Genomic DNA, 16,537 nt, shown 5'->3' with positions numbered 1-16,537 from the left:
TGTTTTGTTTGGTTTTATTGAAAATACGACAAAAAGAAAAACAATTGTATTTTACAGTTATTGATCTTTATGTTTTGGCATTAATGAATTTGGAAATTCTTAATAGATGCCTCCTGTTAGTTTCTGCTTTATTCACTTTGCTGTGAATGCATGAATCAGCAGATGGGGCTGGAGTTCATAAGTTAAATTAAAATTCCTTTATTTTTCACCAATAACTGTGCCTTTCCTCTCTACAAACAATCAACATAACAATAAATTATGAACATATGCAATAATCAAGCCACCATAAAAAAAAATTAAAGAAAGAAAAGGTACAAATTGTATCAAATGTACAGTACTAACCATCATCTAAACCCATCCAGCTGTGCTCATTAACTCATGTACCTCTGTGTCAGTCATATACATGTCCATGGCCAATAACAAGGCGAAATCCACAAACTCTTTGCATAATTTATTGTTCTTTTGTTCGAGTTTTTTTGTTATTATTTACACCTTTGCAAGGAAACAAGGTTATATTAGAATTCGGTATTACACTGTAGATCCAAAAATATTCTTCTTACTCTTAAGAGGCTAAGGGGGAAATAATGAAACTGCTGCATATTGAAGTTTTTACATATTTTAATACTCATATAAACCAAGCTTTCCTCCTCAAAAGCTTTATGATTTCTATTTCTCTCCTAGCTACGAAGTTATGATATTGCTTACTGCGGTGGCACAACAGAATCATTACACGTTTTTAATATTTAACAAATACAACGAACATCGATGCACAAATCATACAACTGGTGGTTTCTAACCAAAAAAATAAAACCATTCCGCTAATAAATTATGTTATTGGTGCAAAGTGCCAATACAAAAATCTTCAACATTTATTTTATTTTTTTTTTTTATCATAAATAATCAGAAAATGTGTGAGAGTGAAAGGGTTACATTGGATTTTTCAATTGCGTTTTCTTGTTGTTTTTTCCTCCTCTTACATGCCTGTCTGCCCACGCTGTTGAGTTATGTACATATATGACAAAACAATTACCAAATATACAAAGAGGAAAACGAAGCACGTTTTCAAATAGGACATGACCCCCAGGGTGTACCTGGCTGTATCTCTGTGTATCTCAGGCCACCATCATCTCATCAAAAGCATCAACATTTTATTAATAATACACAATAATTTACATACAGCAAGTCATTAAAGATTTTTAAGGTGGTGGAGCCGTCAATATGGGAAAACTGAAGGACGTAAACTCCGGCCCTAGAGCAAAGTGTGTGTGTGTGTGTGTGTGTGTGTGTGTGTGTGCGCGTGTGCGTGTGTGCGTGTGCGTGCGTGTCCCAGGCCTGGTTCTTTAGCCCACCTGCTCAAATTAGAGTAAAAGCATTCGTTAATTTTATTATTTAGCAGTTTGCCTTTGAGGTTGAGATACTGCCTCGAGTCCACAGCAGTTGTGGCTTCTGATTCATGTTCACAGTTTGCAAACAAGAGGGCTTTAATGTGACCTAGTGTCATATGTGGGGTGTGAAAAAACAATCCTAAAGATTCTAGCTTACAACAACAAAGTCTTATGTTTGTAATCTTTTCACAAAGTCTGACGGTCCAGTCTGTCTCAGAACAGAGACATGTTTGGTGTTTTCAGAAACCTCGAACAGGTCATGGGTTAGTAGGAGTTCTCCCAGCTAAAGTTTTGGCAGCAGCCTGCAGTCAGCCATCTCGATCTTCACACTATTTTGTACTGTTCACTCTTAGTATCTGTTCTGATGCTCGTAGTGCCAGCGGTTGAAATCAATGTTGAATGCCACGATGCTGCCTGATGCCATGCCGGTAATTAAAGTTCTGTAAACACAGGGGTTCAGAATATAAAACATTAAGAAAAGTTAACAATAACAAAAACTATTATTTATATATATTATATAACAATAGTCTCCCTTAAGCCCCAATTACACTGACGGATGTGGATGATCTTACTGAGAAAGACAGAAAACTATGACAATTCCTGAAAAGAGTTTACACTTTTATTCATTATTCTATAATTCCGTAGCTTGAATTCCAGCAGCATTTAGGGTTAAATTATTTGTCATAGATCATAACTGTCATAGAATCAAATTCCATATGACCAGGCATAACTTAATAGCCATCGATCAAGCAATACATTATGACCACTTGCCTAATATTATGACCACCTGCCTTTGCTCCAACCAGCAAGTCATGACCCTGTCACCGGTTCACCACTGTTCCCTTCTTGGGCCACTTTTTATAGACACTGAACACTGCAGATTGGAAACAGCCCACAAGAGCTGCAGTTTTGGAGATGCTCCGACCCAGTGATCTAGCCAACACAACTTGGCCCTCGTCAAACTAAAATCCTTAAGCTTTCCTATTTTTCCTGCTTCCTCCACTAACAGGTGCCATGATGAAGAGATAACCAGTGTAATTTATTCAATTTACATAAAGTTATAATGTCATAATTTTATGCCTGGATGGTGTATACCTCTTTATTAATTAACACCCCCCCCCCCTCCCCATTATAATTAATATGAAGAAATCTAGAATCCTAGAGTGTCATCAAAACACATAAATCTTGTATAACCACACAGATTAGGAGTGTGCTCACCTCTGGTCATGAGAGAGATCCATGGCCCGGATGCCTGCGTCACAGCCTGGGTAAATGTAAAGCTGCTTAAAGTCGCAGGCCTGCCACACCTCCACCACTCCATTATCTCCTCCAGTCACCAGATTCTGTCCATCACTGCTCAGCAGCACAGCCTGACATGCAAAGTTATCACTGTTAAGTTTTCCAATTATTAGAGGCATGAGTGTGAGTAATTGATTTATGGTGCAAGATTTTACCCGGGTGGAGTCGTTGAGCTCCATCTGAGCGAGCAGCTTGCCGTTGATGCTAAAGTTGCAGAAGCGGCCTCGCTCATAGTATATGATGCAGTGGCCCTCACTAGACACAGAGATGAGCCGTGGCTGCTGACAGTTCTCTGGACCCTCCAGAGCCCGTAGCAGATCCCCTGTAATGGTGTGTACCAAGCATGGACCCTCTGAGCACAACACACACACACACACACACACACACACACACACACACACACACACACACACACACACACACACACACACACACAAACTTTTTCAAGACTAAAAATAAAAACAGCAGACATTAAGGTTTACATGGGTTGGAGTGGAAGATCTTGATTTGAAGCATCTTGAACACATTTAGGATGTATTAGAATGTTGACTGCACCAAAGGTCTACTCTACAGGTCACTCTACATCAAAACCTTATTTTATTAACACCCCAGTGGTTACATGGTTAAATCTCTTAAAACACACTCCAAAATCAGCTGGAACATCTTCCCAGGAGAGTGGAGGTTATTATAAAAGTTCAAAAAGAATATACAAATCTTATCACCGAATAAGGCTTAGTCTTGTCAGGTTCACTCAGTCTAATTAGCTGACTAACAGCGAGATAATAATTATTTAGAAAAATAAGTTTAGAAATCCTGTCGCATTAGCTAGTTGAACAGATTTGTAATGAAATTAATTTAAATATAGCTTAGAATTCAAAACACACGTGTAAGAGAGTATAAATGCCTTCTTCCTACATTAGGACTTCCCAAATACCCATCTATAGTAATAAACAATATGGTTATATACAGTGAGGAAAATAAGTATTTGAACACCCTGCTATTTTGCAAGGGTTCTCCCACTTAGAAATCATGGAGGGGTCTGAAATTGTCATCGTAGGTGAATGTCCACTGTGAGAGACATAATCTTAAAAAAAAAAATCCAGAAATCACAATATATGATTTTTAAACTATTTATTTGTATGATACAGCTGCAAATAAGTATTTGAACACCTGTCTATCAGCTAGAATTCTGACCCTCAAAGACCTGTTAGTCTGCCTTTAAAATGTCCACCTCCACTACATTTATTATCCTAAATTAGATGCACCTGTTTGAGGTCGTTAGCTGCATAAAGACACCTGTCCACCCCATACAATCAGTAAGAATCCAACTATTAACATGGCCAAGACCAAAGAGCTGTCCAAAGACACTTGAGACAAAACTGTACACCTCCACAAGGCTGGAAAGGGCTACGGGGAAATTGCCAAGCAGCTTGGTGAAAAAAAGGTCCACTGTTGGAGCAATCATTAGAAAATGGAAGAAGCTAAACATGACTGTCAATCTCCCTCGGACTGGGGCTCCATGCAAGATCTCACCTCGTGGGGTCTCAGTGATCCTAAGGAAGGTGAGAAATCAGCCCAGAACTACACGGGAGGAGCTGGTCAATGACCTGAAAAGAACTGGGACCACCGTTTCCAAGGTTACTGTTGATAAAACACTAGGACGTCATGGTTTGAAATCATGCATGGCACGGAAGGTTCCCCTGCTTAAACCAGCACGTGTCCAAGCACGTCTTAAGTTTGCCAATTACCATTTGGATGATCCAGAGGAGTCATGGGAGAAAGTCATGTGGTCAGATGAGACCAAAATAGAACTTTTGGATCATAATTCCACTAAACGTGTTTGGAGGAAGAAGAATGATGAGTACCATCCCAAGAACACTATCCCTACTGTGATGCATGGGGGTGGTAGCATCATGCTTTGGGGGTGTTTTTCTGCACATGGGACAGGGCGACTGCACTGTATTAAGGAGAGGATGACCGGGGCCATGTATTGCGAGATTTTGGGGAACAACCTTCTTCCCTCAGTTAGAGCATTGAAGATGGGTAGAGTCTTCCAACATGACAATGACCCGAAGCACACAGCCAGGATAACCAAGGAGTGGCTCTGTAAGAAGCATATCAAGGTTCTGGCGTGGCCTAGCCAGTCTCCAGACCTAAACCCAATAGAGAATCTTTGGAGGGAGCTCCAACTCCGTGTTTCTCAGCGACAGACCAGATACCTGACTGATCTAGAGAAGATCTGTGTGGAGGAGTGGGCCAAAATCCCTCCTGCAGTGTGTGCAAACCTGGTGAAAAACTACAGGAAACATTTGACCTCTGTAATTGCAAACAAAGGCTACTGTACCAAATATTAACATTGACTTTCTCAGGTGTTCAAATACTTATTTGCAGCTGTATTATACAAATAAATAGTTACAAAATCATACATTGTGATTTCTGGATTTTTTTTTTTAGATTATGTCTCTCACAGTGGACATGCACCTACGATGACAATTTCAGACCCCTCCATGATTTCTAAGTGGGAGAACTTGCAAAATAGCAGGGTGTTCAAATACTTATTTTCCTCACTGTATACCATAGTTAGACATGACCTCAGTAATGTAATAACCAAAGCTGGAAATGGAAACTGTTATGCGCAATCCTGTTACCATGCCGTGCAAGTTCTCCTACATATATTAAACAAATAATCAGCACTAAAATGTACATTTATTTATGCATTTAATTGATTACATTGTAAGGAAATGGTGCATGTACTGACCTTTGGCTCCACTGATGACCAGTCCCAACTCAGCACACACAGACACACAAACCACCTCATGATCATGACCTGTGAGAACGGCCCTGGGTGCAGGATAATCGCCTACAACACACCACAAACCACACACTCAGATGAGGATCCAGCAAGCAGCAGTTTTATCACTTAACGCTGTGGTATTATGTACTTTTTAGAAAGAACCAAAATAAGAACCAAAATGCTTATTACTCATATCTTGTTGATGGTGTGTTTGCTGGGAGTTTTTTAATTCACAGCACTTTCACTTCGACCGGCAAAGTGAGTGTCTGTATTTTTGGTATTTGTTTATAACATTTATGATAAATATTTATTTGATTATTCATTAAGAGGGATACCAACTTGGTGAAATATGCATTCAAGTATGGACAAATCACAAATTATTAGCTATTCCACATAGCAAGTCAAAGCTCTAATGTACTTCCCTTACTCAGTTTGTGGTTGCACACAAACCAAATTCACTTAGCTATAAAGTGCTGGCTAAAATAATGTAAGATCCAAGTCATGAGGCCAATGTATGACAGGATTGTTTGGTAGTTTAGTCCATTTTATTGACTTTCACAGTCTGCAGGCAATCAGGTTTCCAGCACCTGTTTCAGTTTTTTGTCTCTGCACCAATGAATGAAATTAATTTTAATTATATGTAATAAGTAAATGAATAATTAATAATATAATGTTTAGTTGTGTGTGTGGGGCGTTCACACACACAACCCATGCTGGCCCGTGGGTAAATAAACAAGCATATCATTTACAAGTTTCCATGTGTAGCCACTGTTTTTGTGCCCTCAAATAAAGAGCTAACTGACAGTTTTGTGTTGGATTTTATTGATCTTTATTTACAGAAAAGAAAAGTGTTTAATCTGAGCACAATAATTAATCCCCCCAACAGCAATAAGATAACTCGCAAATAATTTGCTTTGTGAAATACAATAAGGAGCTTGGTTCTATTATTTTTGTTGAAGTGTTTATTTACAGTATGAGGCCCTTTTACTAAATACAGCATTGTGAGAAACTCACTATTGTTAGGATTGTCTCCGATGATGTGATGTCTTCCACTCCAGTACCACAGCAGCAGCGTGGCGTCTCGTGAGCCTGAGACGATGTAGCAGTCTCCACCAATGTAGGACTCGGAGCGAGCCAAACATGTCACCACATCCCAGTGACCAAACACAATCTGAGTCAGTTTACCTGAGGACACAGAGAATTACAAAGTTAACATTGGGACATGTATATTCGAACCCAGACCACTATACAGAGCTTCATGTCTTTAAATAGGATTCTTAAAGCAAAAGAAGGAAGACACAAAATAGAGGTCAGTCTATAAATACAGAACACACATTAATAAGTGCATGCACATAGACACACCTGTTTCTGTGGAGTAGACTCGGAAACTCTTGTCCCAGAAGCCGCACACCAGGATGTAGCGATTGTCAGCAGTGACCACAAAACAGTGTGTGTTGATCTGAATGCTTTGGTCAACCAGGTCAGTGATCTGCCGTTTATTCACTCCAGAGTTATTGGCTGTGATGATTAGAAGAAGAGGAAAGTTAAATATGTATTTACAGACAACAACAAGTGAACACAATGCAAAAAGACTTGCACTTTAGAACAAAAATATTTAGCAAGAATGTGTTTTTACTGAAATGCGTTCATATGTTTTATGTTTGCCATTTTATTTAATCATAACTGTGGAAGTAATTGTTATGTAACTGTAAGTGTTGTTAAATTTTCACCTATCAGTGGATCCATCTCTATTGGGAGGTGATGAGCCTGTTCCAGCGAGTAGCCTGGGGCTCCCCTGAGACCTGCAAGAGGCACAGACATTTATTCATATCTAAAAGTTAAATAAAGAGCTAACGCAGTTGTACTTTAGGAGAAATTAAGATACACTACATAACAAAAATTTTTGGACACCAGACCAATGCACCCATGTGTGCTTCTTGGATATTCCATTCCAGATGTAGTTCCTATGATGTTATAATTAACCCTTCACTCTTTTGGGAAGGCTTTCCACTAGACTTTGAAAAAAGGGCGGAGAGGATTTGTGTTCATTCAGCTACAAGCGATTTACTGCTGTTTGGCACTGATATCAGATGAGAAGGCCTGAGATGCAGTCAGTGTTCAATGAATCCCAAAAGGTGTTCAGTAGGGTTGATGTCAGCACTCTGTCCTGGACACTCAAGTTCTTCCGCTCTAACCGTACCTTCATGTATGTGCTTCCTTGTATCAGTGAAGAGAAACTATATATCATACAAATAGTGAGTAATGGTCAGATGTCCACATAAAATCATATTATCACAGTTCAGGACAATGTAATTATCACAATGCACATGATCTGACATAAATTAGGCGGATGTTATAAAGGCAGGTGTTATAAAGTCACAGACTAAAAACTTTATATTTAGTGAATATAAAAACAACAACAAACAGGAATTAAAATGGCAGCTGTTTGTTATAATGTACTAATACAGTATATATACTGATATGTTTGTACTAATATGTACTAATGTATGTGATATAGTTTTTGTCACTTTAAGCTTGCTGTGCTGCAGTGTTGTACTGTTTACATCTCATGTGTAAAAGAAAGGACAAATACATGTCTCATACTTGAAATATATTTAAAGACAATCATCAAAATCATATTTCATCTACTAATGTAAAAGAGGTATGAATGAAAACAGTAAAATTTGCAAAAAAGTCCTTATTAATTTAACTGAACAGTAACAGAACTGGACACAGGCTCCTACTGATACTGATATATAGCTGTATAAACTCATCTGAGTAAAATGCTGATACAGCTGGGTGTGTAAAATGGGTGATGAGGCAGGCAGCATGCTAGTGCTCACCGACGGTGTTGTGCCAGCGGTTGACAGCAAACAGGCGGCTGCAGGTGACCGTTACAGCCGCGGGCATGCTCAGGTGGGGCAGTGTGTTGGCCGCCACGTGAGTCACTGGAGAGTTGGAGGGAAATTTCAGCACCATTATCACATCCTGCTGCATCTGATCCTTAAACATGAGTGGACTCTGAGGAAGGAAACACTAATAAAGAGAAAGATAGCAAGAAAAACAGAAACGGCCATAGCCAGAGCAGAAAAGGAGAACAAATAGAGATGGGAAGGAAAGAAAAATGAAGGAAAGATGAAGGTAAAAGAGGAAAAGAGGTATTTTAGAGTGGAACCATAAGGATTGCAAAAGGAACTGTAAGAAGGGTCAAAAGGCACTGGAGTGATGCAGAGGATGAAATATAAGGTCTGTTTCAGCTCACAGGACTGGCTTTTCTAATCTACACTGTGTTCTTAAGACAAAATCTCTATCTAAACAAGAAATATATCTGGGCTCTGTTTCCTGAATAAAAACTTTCTTACGGCTTCTCCCATCAGAGGTCGCCACAGCGGATGATCCGCATGTTTGATTTGGCACATGTTTTTACGCTGGATGCCCTTCCTAACGCAACCCTCCCTATTTATCCAAGCTTGGGACCGACACTAAGGGTGGCTGGGGTTGGTTCCCTGACCATGGATCGAACCCGGGCCGCAGCGGTGAGAGCGCCGCATCCTAACCACTAGACCACCAGGGGACCTTGTTTCCTGAATGAATTGTACATTTACAATTATCTTTCCTGAGACAGTGTTCAAGTTGATGCTTTCTAGAAAATTTGCTATATCATAATAACCTGTTGGGAACTCTCTAAGAGTGGTCTCTATCAAATTGTGGAGATTAACATTATCTTATTAATAAAGGCTAATAAAGAGAATCTCATTTTTAAAATTTTATGAAGTATTAATGCATAAAGTTTTAGCTTGAATTCAAAATACCACTTTTAAACCTCTACAGAATCAGGTGTTAGATTTCTAAGTGTTAATCTTAAACAGTAATTTTAAGGTAACTAATGAGTACCTATAAACAGACAGAAACTAGATATAATTTTTTAATTAATAAAAAAAAAAAAAAACAATAGCCAGCAAAAGTGTGTGCATAAGACAAGTCAAACCGATTACAATCTACTAAAAAACTCAGGGTATCAAATCATCTCCTTTTCCCCCTACATGAGAGCATTATGACCTGTCCTGTAGCAATATGACTCATGATTTCTTTTATTTCATTTGTAAGCATAAACATTTGATTAAAATCAGTTTCTATGAAACCAGAATTAAGTAAGTTTCAGCAGTGTTCTGTTGTGTGTAAGCTATAAAGAATGAATGCTGAGGTGTCATAGTCTCACCAGATGCATAGCCGAGCTGCGAGGAGGATGAGGCTCAATTAAAAGTTGTGAAGGAACTTGACCAAATGTCTGGATCTGAGCCTCTATGGACTAGAGAAAGAAAGAATCAGAATCACAAATAGCTTTATTACCAAGTATGTTTACACACAGGAATTTGACTTGACAACAGGAGCTTCCAGTGCAGTAGAAGTAGACATAATGTAACAAAATATAAGTAAAACAGACAAGTAAATAATGCACTATAAACAGAAATAGAAATATTGTTTGAATGAATGTACATATGTTATTTACAAGTGTGCAGTTTACAAATTGACCATTGGATTCTATGTATAAATATAGAGTAAAAGGGATACTTAGAGAAAAAGAGAGAAAGAAAGAAAGAAAGAAAGAAAGAAAGAAAGAAAGAAAGAAAGAAAGAAAGAAAGAAAGAAAGAAAGAAAGGAAGAAAGAAAGGAATAAAGAGAGGGAGGGGAAGAGAAAAGGAGAGACAATGAGCTGTCTAAGCCAACACTTCAAATTAACACTGCAGCTGAAGTGCAGAACAGTTCACATATGTTTTTTCAGTTTTGTCTGCCTATCGAGATGAACACACAAAGCTCTCACTTGAGCCCAGACAGAAAGTGTGAGAGGCTTCTGGCACTGCTTAGAGCTGGCCATATATGGGCAAAAAGAAAATAGCAACAGGAAGCAAAAATAATAATAGGCAATGTTTAGAGGTAAACTCAGGAGCACATTTTGTACAGTGCTTAATGGCCTGAGAGGCTGAATGAGTGAAGGCCATGGAAAAGGACAGACTGAAACCAGACAGTTGAGATGTTATTCAGCTGGACTAAAAATCACACTGCCACTCTTTCTTAAAGAGAGAGCACAGCTATTCAGAACCAAAACATTTTGTTTATGCGGAAGAATAATAAATGTTCTTAAATCTTTCAGTGAAAAAGAAAGTGTGTAGTGGGTGACTAACCTCTCTAAGCGGCAAGTCTGTGACTGTGTCCAGATTGATGGAGCCTTCATAGGACATGTAGTGGAACACATTAAGAGCTCTCACTGCCTCGGGCCCTCGCTGCTTGTAGCCGAAGATCAGATCGATCCACTGGTGCAGCTGGCATGATACAAACTCGCTCTCCAAAGCCTGCCATATGGGATTGCCAGTGATGTTAGCAATAACATGTGTAGGAGCTTTGAGTTACAGGTGCATATGATTCATTGGTGTCATCATCATGACTCGCATCATGACTGAGATTCATTCACATCATAAAGAAGGATGGACCACGTACGTTAAAGCATGTTCTTTTGTGTAGTTTGTGAGAATTGTGCAACAGTAAATAACAAAATACCTAAATATCTACATACCTGTGAAGACTGTACTTAAAAAGAATAAACCAGCATGAGACATAAAGTTGAGAAAAAACAGTACAGTACTACTGGTAAAGTGACAACAGTAGTAAAATGCTGTAAGCATACTGTTCTATAGCTTACCATTCTATTAATGCGAACAAAGTCCTCTGGTTTCTTGGCCCAGGCAGGCAGCTCCACATCACAGACTGGCACATGGTCTTCCCTCAAACCCAGATCATAATCATTACTGTTCACAAACATCTCAGGTAGGTAATAGAACTCTGGGATCAGCTCCTGTTCCACAAAAGGAAGCATGTTTTGAACAGAATGGTTTGAACAAAATACCGTTTTTTGAATTTTTAAACATATAAGTTATCTGTCTCTGTTCATCACTCCATCAATCTACAGTATCTCACCTTGACATCAGATGTGTCCCTCTGGCAGCTCCTCCAGGAGCGCATGATGCCGGAGAATGTTCGATCTGGATGGTCAAACTTATTGTCATTTCCATTAAGGTAAAATGATGTGAAGGGTTCCTAGTGTAATAAAAAACACAAAGGAATTAGAAGATTCACATAACAAAGCCTGTACTGTTGAAATGTAAAGCTCTGTTACAATTTTCATACCGATTCATTCAGATAACTATTGCACCTACCTATCTAGTTAAGACAAAACTCAAAAAATGGATGCATTAATATGATTTTAAGCACAATTACTCATTTTTATTCCAAATTACTTTGGATACTTACTTATTTTTCTAATCCCACTGAGATATGGTTTTCAGAATCTGGGGTAGGCCTGCTTTTATTTTATAAATGATGATGTAGAGCTTTTCACCATGCTTTTTAATGGTATAAATGTGCTTGAGTACATTTATGGCATGTAATTTCATGGAGTGTAGAATACAGTATGCAGTGTACAGTGAAAATGCTCACTATTCTGTGGAGCCAGAGAAGAATAGAAGCAGCAGTGGAGTAGAGGGATGTGTAGTGACGTGGTGGGGTTCCATCCTCCTCCCATGTCTCATAACGCTCTGCATAAAAGGCTGCACGCTTTGGATTCAGTGCCCCAATTGGCTAAGAGAAAAAAACAAGACTATGCATTAGAAAACTTGCAAAGTAATGATTTTCAAATATAAATAAAAGACCATTATAGCCAGCCTGCTTTGCAATACTGAATGATGTTGATCTCTATGTAGAATGTGATCTCTAATGTAGAAAATTAGGAATATTACCTTCGACAGGTCCCTGAAGTTGCCAGGCAGAGTGAGGTCAAGCTCCTCAGACTCATAGTTGGTAAGGACCCAGGGGAAGACCGGGTATTGATTAAGGTCATTATATGTTCTTCCTAAACACACCAGGGCAAAACATGAATGATGCGACTTTCCAATCATGAATGTCTATGAAGATATATATATATATATATATATATATATATATATATATATATATATATATATATATATATATATATATATATCATACTAGAATTTTTTATTTTGGTCATTAATGACTAGTAATAAAGCTGCCCAAAATGTCTGTAACCACTAGACATGTTTCCTTTACTCTTGACATGTGGTGTTCTTTCTCACCTGCGATGGTGTTGAGAAACATGAGGTACTCGAAGTTCGAGATCTCCCGCCTCTGCCAGCGCTGGGTCATGTTCGAGGACTTGAAGAGCTGGCGAGGGGTGGCCAAAGAAATTCGTCTGCAAATGAGATCATAAAAGTTGCAAACTCTAGTTCAGGACAAACTGCTCAAAACCAGAAGCCATAAGTATCTATCCTAATTTCTTTCACCTCTTCACATAACTATGGAATATGTGGAGATTCTTAATGAATATTTGACTATGTACTTACCTTGCTTGAGGAAGGCCATAGCTGGTGCCAACTCCCACTCTTGGTAAACTGTACACCACTTTTTTGACAGTAGCCTGGTCCGGGAAATTAAACATGACTGATGCTATAGGAAGGAAAACATAACATTTAAAAAGACAAAGAAAAGGCAATTTGGACATAATAAATATAATACTAATTACAAAAAAAGGGGATGCTGTTTAAAATGTAACAAAAAAAACCAACCTAAACTTAAAAAACCCAGAATGCAATGTTTACAAATCTCATAAACCCATATTTTATTCACAACAGAAAATAGATTATAACATATCAAATGTTAAAACTGAGGAAATTATTTTTTAAAAAAGGACAGTAGGAGCAAGGAGTAAGTGTTATTTTAAATGAACAGCTGGAGGAACATTGTGCAACTAATTAGTTTAATTGGCAACAGGTCAGTAACAGGGCAGGCAGAGTCTCAGAAGTAAAGATGTATAAAGATGAGGTTTACCAATTTGTGGAACAATTTCAGAATAATTTTCCTTACTATAAAATTGCAAAGACTCAATATATATTATCATCTACAGCTCATAATATCATTAAACGTTTCAATTGAAACCATTTGGCACATCATTAAACAAAAAAGAAAGACGACCCATGACTGTTGAGAAGGTAGAATCCTGTATTAGACATAAATAGGACAACATTCCTCTCAAAACTCCAGCAACTGGTCTCCTCAGTTCTTAGAATAATATAGATTGTTGTTAAGAGGGGAGGCTCCACAGTGGCAAAGAGACTTTTTTTGAGAAGTGTTGCTTTTTTTTTTAAATTAAATTATAATTTTTGTTTATAAATAAATACACTAGATGTATATGCGATTCGATCAGATAGATAGATAGATAGATAGATAGATAGATAGATAGATAGATAGATAGATAGATAGATAGATAGATAGATAGATAGATAGATAGATAGATAGATAGATAGATAGATAGATAGCTCGCTTGCTCTTACTTCTGTTTGCCATGAAGACCTCCAGGCCCGTGTTCTGCAATAAGTAACGTCTGGCAAACACGGCTCTGATCTCACTGAACATCCATTTTCCATGTAGCCCTTCAGAATAAGCTAACACCTGAACAAACAAAAACAATCAAAAAAAAAACAACAACCCAGAAACAAATTAAGGGCAATGGCATTTAAATATCAGATTCATGCAATTACCTCATTCACAAACTGTCCAGCTTTTGTAGGGGAAACACACACCTTTGAATCAGTCTTTTTGAAAGCGGGATCGTCTTCATCCACCTCAAAGTAAATCTCAGTGGTGGTGATAGAGAGCGTCCCTCTGGCAACGACCACAGGAGCGACCAGCTGGGCTGGTGTGCTCAGAACTACGGGACCTAAGGGAGACACGGCCATTTACTGCATATGCTACCAATATTTTTTTACAAACTAACTTTAAATTATTCGATTTTCTCAATCAAGAGTTTCACAGTTGTTAATGATACTGTGCATTAAATATACAGAAGTTCATTAATTTAATCAAATGAAGCTTAATTGAGCTGAATATGTTATACTCAGTCAGTGGTTCAATTAAATAAATTATTGTGGATTATTTAAATTAGTTCATTTAGTAAATCAGGCTTTAAATTAAGAGAGTTTCATCAGCAGGAATGTTTTTTTTTTTTGCAGCTGTGCCAGCAGGAACATGAGATTTCAATCTAAAACGCTATTCAAATGCCAGTTAGGCTATCCGTGAATTTTAAGAGGAAACTTGCCTCTGGAGGTAAATACTCGAGGATGAAAAGGCACTAAAAATGAAGTACATTTATAAACATTGAAACAAATTATACCAAGGACACACAAAACAGCATCAAGGAAATTATTTCCTTTTTCTGTGATATACCTGCAAGATTGTCGATCTCCTTCTCCTGCAGCAGACTGACAGCATCGTCATCACCTTCTAGCATCAGCTCCATCTCAGGATTCTGACTGACCACAGACTGGCTCCTGAAAGTTTTCTTCGACTTCATGCCCTCCTCTTCCTCTGGGGCTGCAGAGATAAAAAAAACATGTGTTCTGAACTCTCCGTCTGTCATTCATCTATGTTTTTTTGTACAGAGCACTATGTGAGATTTGAATTGTGTTCAGTCAATAAATAACATTGTTCTGTATTAATGATTCTGAATTAATTTGTAGTAAGCCGTAACACAAAAGCCTTAAATTCAGAGGAAAGGCAAAGAAATTAAACATAGAATATATTTCCATGTAATTTATAAAAAGCACAGACAGTTTAAGTAGAAACAGTGAAAAAAAGGCACTGACCATAATCCTCCAGTGATTTGAGTGACACCTCAGAGTGCGTGGAGCCGAATGCATTGCGAACAAATCTTCGCCTCCTGCGTAGGTCATCTTCCCAGTAGTCCAAACGCCAGAAATCAAGCAAATGGCTGCAGAGGGAGGAAGGAGTATGCAAACGTTATAATAAGTTACTCTAAATAGCAGAGAAACTCTTTCCTCGAGTTTCGGTTCACAGTTTACTGTCGCAAAATTAGCTTTTTAAATGTATTAAAAGTGTGATCATATGTGCCTCTATACAGGTTGCTATCATAATTATTATAAAAACCTTCACTTTTCATTTAAAATAGCAATACAAAAAAGCAACATGCCACCATTCATTAAAATCCAAACAAATAATTCAGTAAATTCCTTGAATCAATGCTATGGTTTTGGTATGATGTCTAGCCACCAAACCACTATCTACTAAAATAAAAATAAAAAAAAACTAATATTATAATAATAATAGATAATTTATTTATCTTATATAATATTTTTCTGAACTTTTTCTGTTCCTATTATTCTTATATTTTAATGCATCATCTTTTCAGCTGGTACAAACAGGCTATAAATGACTGACATCAGAGACAGGCTCCATGTTATTATGAATAATGAATATACTTGTGCAATAAACATAATGAATGTATAATATCTGCAGTAAACCTCCTCTGTCAGGTAACTACCTCTGTGCCATGGTACCCCATGCTCCATGTTTATTAGTCAAGATGTTGAGGATCTTCTGTTTTAGCTGGTTGGCAGTCACATGATCTCTATGTTTAGCAGCACTGATCAGGTGATCGCACATCTTCTCTTCTTCTCTCCGATCTGCTGCATACTGAGCACAGTTGGACTGAAAGAGCAGGACAATAAAGCTTTTGATTTGTATCACATTGAAAGCATGTCTTTAAAATCTGATTATTTTTTAGATTCGCAAATGACACACGTATACAATACAAGAACAAACACACAGCCACACACATCAGCTAACCTCAAACTCTGCATGTTTGTGAACATCCTCGGCCCTCTGTCTGTTGAGGATAAACTCCGCCTCGTTGGCCACTCGCACAATGTGGTCCTTCATGGCATGGCACAACAGCCTGAAACATACAAAGATTTTAGACAGCAAGAACAAGAAACTAGCAAAGGCTTCATATTTGTATTCAGGGACATTTCTGGGACAGAAAAATGACAAATTCAAAATCCAAAGAATGAATTTTAATTTTGCATAGTGTACTAATCACAAAAACTCCACTGTTCATGTGTTCTTACCTGCCCTCATTAATAAGCTCAATAAAGGCGAGTCCTGCATTCTTCTGAATGGAATTCTGCCACTC

At 38.0% G+C, this 16,537-nt stretch overlaps 1 protein-coding gene across 18 annotated transcripts in view; it reads right to left on the bottom strand.

The window, feature by feature from the left end:
- Positions 1-16,537, bottom strand: part of nbeaa (neurobeachin a) — a 162,560-nt gene continuing 146,023 nt past the window's right edge. For 7 of the 18 annotated variants that reach the window (XM_083568985.1, XM_083568986.1, XM_083568996.1 and 4 more), the window contains 23 exons: positions 16,473-16,537; positions 16,192-16,300; positions 15,887-16,053; positions 15,192-15,316; positions 14,773-14,919; positions 14,088-14,266; positions 13,881-13,998; positions 12,894-12,996; positions 12,627-12,742; positions 12,270-12,382; positions 11,971-12,111; positions 11,452-11,571; positions 11,177-11,329; positions 10,662-10,829; positions 9,698-9,787; positions 8,322-8,514; positions 7,209-7,280; positions 6,841-6,996; positions 6,493-6,663; positions 5,443-5,544; positions 2,840-3,036; positions 2,604-2,755; positions 1-1,825 (listed from right to left, as the gene is read on the bottom strand). In XM_083568985.1, coding sequence (XP_083425111.1) covers positions 1,735-1,825; positions 2,604-2,755; positions 2,840-3,036; positions 5,443-5,544; positions 6,493-6,663; positions 6,841-6,996; positions 7,209-7,280; positions 8,322-8,514; positions 9,698-9,787; positions 10,662-10,829; positions 11,177-11,329; positions 11,452-11,571; positions 11,971-12,111; positions 12,270-12,382; positions 12,627-12,742; positions 12,894-12,996; positions 13,881-13,998; positions 14,088-14,266; positions 14,773-14,919; positions 15,192-15,316; positions 15,887-16,053; positions 16,192-16,300; positions 16,473-16,537 — 3,048 coding nt within the window. In that variant the 3' untranslated portion in view covers positions 1-1,734. The remainder of the gene's footprint in view (positions 1,826-2,603; positions 2,756-2,839; positions 3,037-5,442; positions 5,545-6,492; positions 6,664-6,840; positions 6,997-7,208; positions 7,281-8,321; positions 8,515-9,697; positions 9,788-10,661; positions 10,830-11,176; positions 11,330-11,451; positions 11,572-11,970; positions 12,112-12,269; positions 12,383-12,626; positions 12,743-12,893; positions 12,997-13,880; positions 13,999-14,087; positions 14,267-14,772; positions 14,920-15,191; positions 15,317-15,886; positions 16,054-16,191; positions 16,301-16,472) is intronic. The other 11 variants (XM_083569001.1, XM_083568995.1, XM_083568987.1 and 8 more) reach the window with 2 other exon arrangements.

This window comes from Silurus aristotelis, assembly GCF_946808225.1.
Source record: "Silurus aristotelis genome assembly, chromosome: 18".
NCBI lineage: Eukaryota > Metazoa > Chordata > Actinopteri > Siluriformes > Siluridae > Silurus > Silurus aristotelis.
This window is presented reverse-complemented; position numbering and strand designations above follow the sequence as displayed.